Source organism: Triticum aestivum, chromosome 2D (genome assembly GCF_018294505.1).
Source record: "Triticum aestivum cultivar Chinese Spring chromosome 2D, IWGSC CS RefSeq v2.1, whole genome shotgun sequence".
Taxonomy (NCBI): domain Eukaryota; kingdom Viridiplantae; phylum Streptophyta; class Magnoliopsida; order Poales; family Poaceae; genus Triticum; species Triticum aestivum.
In genome coordinates this window covers 489,147,168-489,152,485 of record NC_057799.1, presented here as the reverse complement: position 1 = coordinate 489,152,485, position 5,318 = coordinate 489,147,168, and the positions used below count along the sequence as shown (strand labels likewise).

General features: G+C 52.6%; 1 protein-coding gene across 1 annotated transcript; it reads left to right on the top strand.

The window, feature by feature from the left end:
- The first annotated feature begins 2,215 nt into the window (after positions 1-2,215).
- On the top strand, positions 2,216-5,061 carry LOC123054031 (protein YABBY 5). The gene is made up of 7 exons (XM_044477678.1): positions 2,216-2,845; positions 2,937-3,110; positions 3,218-3,407; positions 3,957-4,005; positions 4,109-4,184; positions 4,303-4,383; positions 4,481-5,061. Exons 1-7 carry the CDS (start codon positions 2,705-2,707, stop codon positions 4,580-4,582), a joined length of 813 nt encoding a protein of 270 aa, XP_044333613.1. The 5' UTR covers positions 2,216-2,704; the 3' UTR covers positions 4,583-5,061.
- The last annotated feature ends 257 nt before the right edge of the window (positions 5,062-5,318 follow it).

Sequence of the window (5,318 nt, the reverse complement as noted above, 5' to 3'; positions counted from 1 at the left end):
CCAATATTATAGCGAATATTCAGGTCTTATGCGCATTGTCCTCACGCGAGAACTGAGTTGGTAGCCCTCTCGATCACATACTACAATATCACGACCAATTCAAGCACGGGTGCGAATCTTGGTGCTAGTATTATAAATGTTGTGAGGAATCATGGCCTGAGTATGTGAACTTTTCTCAATTCAAGCACGGAGTAGTAAATACTTCCTCCTTTTCGGTTTATAGGGTTTATCTCAAAATTTTAGATTTCTTATTTTATAAGTCTTAATTTGATGGTTTCTTACCATATGCATGCAAGTATTAAGAGGAAATTAATCAATGCATGGACTTCATGCATGCACGCATGTATTGCAATTAATGCATTGGTAACCATAATTTTTTGAGAAAAACGAGTGCATTAATTGAGTGTTTTTGCAAACTACAAAAATTATTTCACCATTCATCATCTACCTTGGTTGATGAGATTTTTGAATTGAGCCCTATAAACCGGAAATGAGGTAGTAGCAGCTAGAATGTCAGTGTGACCACAAGGTTAGATCGTGTAGTTTCTACTGCCTAGCTGCTGATGGCACCCTCTCAAAACCAACAGGATTAAAGCTAAGTTGACCTAAGATGCTCATGACTGTTGCTTTGCCAGACTGCGCGCCCTGCATGCTCGACGGCGTAGTATACTGTAAGCCATGCAGGGCTAGCTAGCTTGGCTACGGCAGCTAGCCAGCCTCCGTATACGCCTCGATCGGAGCAGCTAATTGTACGGCAGCGCAGGCGTGAAACAAAGCGGAGCTCTCAGCTGGCCAGGTCAGGCCAGCCACCGAGCTCCGTTTCCTCCGCAGCCCATTTCTGCCGTCACGTTGATTCTCCCCATGCAAGAAAAGGGCGCCGGCGACGGCGAGGTAAAGGCGTTGGACAGACACGCCACTATAAGCAGTGTCATGCAGAGGCACCTTTGTGTTGGACCGGCCGGCCGGGCTGCCTGCGCACATCTGCGAGACGCCGACACGCACCTGAGCTAAAGTGCACGCGGGCCCTGCGCTGCAAATCGCTACTGGCGTGTGCTTAAGGAGTAAAGACCAGCTCTCTAGCCGGCCGGCAGCGCCACACCTAGTACATGCATGCCCGCCCGGCGAGAAGACGACACGGAGACGCGTTCGGTTGGGCCGGGCATTTGGATTTGGATCAACTGGTCCCGTCCCAAACGAATCCTCCCTTTGGCTCCCGCCCGTTCTGCCTTGTACGTGCTTCTTTTCTCTGGGCACCGGCCGGCCGGGCTACGGCGGGCGCGGCAGCGGGCTAGCCATCGCCACCGGCCGGCTGGGGACCATGCGTCCGTCCATTTGGTTCCATTCGCGCGCGCGCGCGAGAGACACCGGCCCCGTACGCACCGCCAGGCGGCGGGGGGGCACGCATTGACGCCGACGCAGGGAGCGAAACCCCATGCATGGCGCGCAGGCCCCCAAGCTGGCTGGCTAGCCGCTCAGGCAAGGGGACGAGGGTTTACGTACTGCACTTAGGCATCTGCATCACGCCGGCCGGAGGGGAATCAATTCACCAGGTAGTAGCCCATGTAGCCTGCGGGTCTCTGTGCATGCGATGCCATGATCGACGCTGCGATTTGGCCACTAGCCTCGGCCAGGCCCAGGCTTGGCACCGGCGGGCAGCCGCTAATCAATCAACGGCGCCAAACAAAACAAAAACCGAAGCTAGATAACTGCAAAAGCCAGTCAATCAATCAAAAATAATAAAAATGCGTCGCCTCTGGGAGGGCGGACCGGACAGAAGCGCTCCAGCCTGAATCGCTGTCCGCTTTGACCGTGGGAGGCCCGCCGGATCACAAAGATTCACACAGTGACGGACAACCGATCATCGGCCGGTTCGAGCGCGAAACAGGACTGCGGGCACTGTTGGTGCCAAACGCGCCGAGCGAGCTGCGACCAGACCAGAGCAGGCCAGAGAGCACGTCGCGGAGCGGGCGGTCAGGTGGGCCGGCCCACTGCGGCGGGCGGGCGGGCGATGGATCCCCACCACGCATTCCGGCCCTGCCCTGCCCTGCCCGCTTTTCAGAGCGAACAGTCCCAAGATGCTAGCTACCGGGCACTGTGGCGGCCACTGTTCCCTGTCCGGGCAGAGGAGAGGAGAGAGCGGGACTGGACGCTTTGGCTTTATTGCCCCCCTCGGCTTTCCCAATCTGCCCCTCGCTCGCTGGCCCTGCTACCTCCATCCATTCCCATTCCTTGCCTCTCTCGCCCGCTCTGGCTCTCGCGCGAGCGAGCAGGAGCAGGGGGGGATCCCGGCTTTCAAATCACCAGAGGCAACAACGACGACGACGACAGATCCGAGGCTTTCTCGAATCGGCCAGGTCAATCAAATCCATCAGGAGTGCCCATCAAATCAAATCGCCTCACCTCACCTCAACTCATCACGTCTCGTCGACAAGACTAGAGTATATGCGCATCCGTTCATCCACCCCCACTGCCGTTTCCCCCACTATATAAACCCTCTCCCATCCCCACCACTGCTCACTCCCAAGCATCCATCCCCTCTCCTCTCCTCCGGCGTCTTCCTCCCCCCCACCCCCACCCCCTCCCCTGATCAAAGCACGCGCCGAGCAAGCTAGCTAGCGGCTGCACGCGCGCGCAGGTGGTGGTGTGGTGGGCGCATACATACGATTACTGTACGCGCGACGCGGCTTTGCTTGTCGCCAGCACCATGATGTCCTCGCCCGCGGAGTCCGAGACCAGCTTCTTCCCGGACCACCTCGCGGAGCAGCAGCAGCAGCAGCAGCCCCCCTTCGGCGAGCAGGAGCAGCTGTGCTACGTCCACTGCAACTTCTGCGACACCATCCTCGCGGTACGCCTCCGTCCGATTCGCGCCTCAGTTCGCTCGTTTCCACCCTCTCGTCTCACAATCTCTTGTTCGTCCGTGTGGCGTGTGCATGCAGGTGGGCGTGCCGTGCAGCAGCCTCTTCAAGACGGTCGCCGTGCGATGCGGCCACTGCGCCAACCTGCTCTCCGTCAACCTCCGGAACCTCCTGCTCCCGGCCTCCGCCAACCAGCTCCCCTTCAGCCCGTCGCTCCTCTCCCCGACCTCGCCGGCGTCCCCGCACGGCCTCCTGGTATGAATATATAACCTATTATTATGCGTTGGATTCTTAACTTGTACAGCGTCTTTGAACTGATGGTAAATATTTGCTAACTTAAATTGATTACTTGACTCCTGCAGGATGAAATGTCGTCGTTCCAGGCGCCGTCCAGCCTACTGACGGATCAGGCCAGCCCCAACGTGAGCAGCATCACCAGCAGCAGCAACAGCTGCGCCATCAACACGCCGGCCATGTCGATGATGCCGCCGCCGGAGAAACCCGCGCAGAGGGAGCCCCAGCAGCGGAAGAGCGCTGCGTCGGGGACCAAGCGTAAGTGCCAACCTCAGTTCTAAGAAACCATTCTTCTCTTCCTGCTGCCGGTCGTACGTACTAGCCGCTAGTCAAAGCACCTTGATGCCCTGGGCCGGAGAACTCCGGGGTCCGGGCGCCGGAGCATGCATGTGCAGCTCCACTGTTCTTGGTAGCACGCCACGCATAGCATACAGCTCCTCTTTATGCATTCTGTCTCTCTTTTAAGGATTCTTTCTGGGCGGTCAATGGAGTTTTCGAGTGGAAGAGGCCTGTTGAATAGTTCGCTCACCGGCCCAATAGTACCTTTTGTCCGTGGAGGAATTTTTTTCCCAAACTCCAACGTTAAAATATGCACAGTGCGAGATACTATAGGAGAACTAAACTAAATAAATGCAGAGGGCATTAGGAATCAGAAACATAATCAGTTCTGTAAGTTCTGTAGGGGTACCAATGGGCCGCCAGGTTGCACTTGTCTGATCTTTCTCCTTGATCCGTGCTGTTCCTGAAGCTACCAAGTACTGTTTCTCCTTATTTAATTTTAATGCTGCTTGCCGTGATTATCTGCAGATCCAGAGAAGCGGCAGAGAGTTCCCTCGGCATACAACCGATTCATCAAGTGAGTGATCAGTGGTTCATTCTAGTTCCCCGTTTTAGCTTGCATCTTCTCTCTGGCAAAATGCATATGCATGATGCATGGTTTCCTAATCCTATGTACGCAGAGACGAGATTCAGCGTATCAAGGCCAACAATCCGGACATCACCCACAGGGAGGCTTTCAGCGCAGCTGCCAAGAATGTAATTAACTTCATCTTCTCTATTTCTCATTCTCAGCAAACATTTTGATCGGATCGGGTTCGATCTTTGATTTGTTAAATGCTTTGTGTATTTATCATCGATCTTGTGCATGCATCAGTGGGCTCATTTTCCACACATCCATTTCGGTCTGATGCCGGACCAAGGCCTGATGAGGAAGACCAGCATCCAAAGCCAGCTGGTAAGGAGGCCCTAAAACCTAATCCTATAGGACTATGTCCGTGCAGAATCAGGTTGAGCAGCTAGCACTTATGTTCTCCTTTCTGCTGTGTACGTAGGACGGGGCTGGGGATTGCATGCTCTTCAAGGACAGTCTCTACGCAGCGGCGGCGGCTGCAGCAGCCACAGCGGCATCTAGCATGGGCGCCACTCCGTTTTAGCGTCTTCCGATAGAATATATTGCCTTAATTTTCGCTGCATTCTAGCTAGGGTGCTGGGAGATCAAGAGATCTTGAGATGTATCGTATCGTATCGTATCTACGAGTACTCTTCTAGTTTTCGTTGCTTCTTCCTGTCTTTTGCCCTTTCCCTAGTCCTACATGTTCGCCTATCAGCTAATGAGGTTGCTGTGTTTGCCATCTCTTATCTTATGGACATAAAATAGATCGATCTAGTCGTCGCACATTATCGTTTTAAATTAGTTCATAATCCTAACTCCGGCTTTCTACTAGTTACATATCTGCTGAATAATTGAACATGTGTGGGATTTTTATCCTTCGAATTCCTCAAATTACTAGTGACATGTATGCTACTATAGGATTTTAGATGCACTTTTTATCTCGAAAAGGTTGTTTTAGATTTGTCAAGATACGGATGTATCTATACACTAGGCCAAGGGAGTATAAAATTTGAGGAACAATAGAATTGTATGGTGAAGAGCTAAAATCATATACTCTAAAGACCTCCTAAAAAGTGCATCAAAGCACTATATATACTTATCACAAGATTGGATGTTTCTCAAGCAGTTTCAAACTGTACAACAACTTAACCAAACAAGAAAATCATAGTCCGCGTAACCAAATATATGTAGCAAATTAAAGCTAATCTCGTATAACAAAAAAACAAATATTATGTAGTTAATCACATTGTAGGACCCTAAGACATCTAGTTTTGATA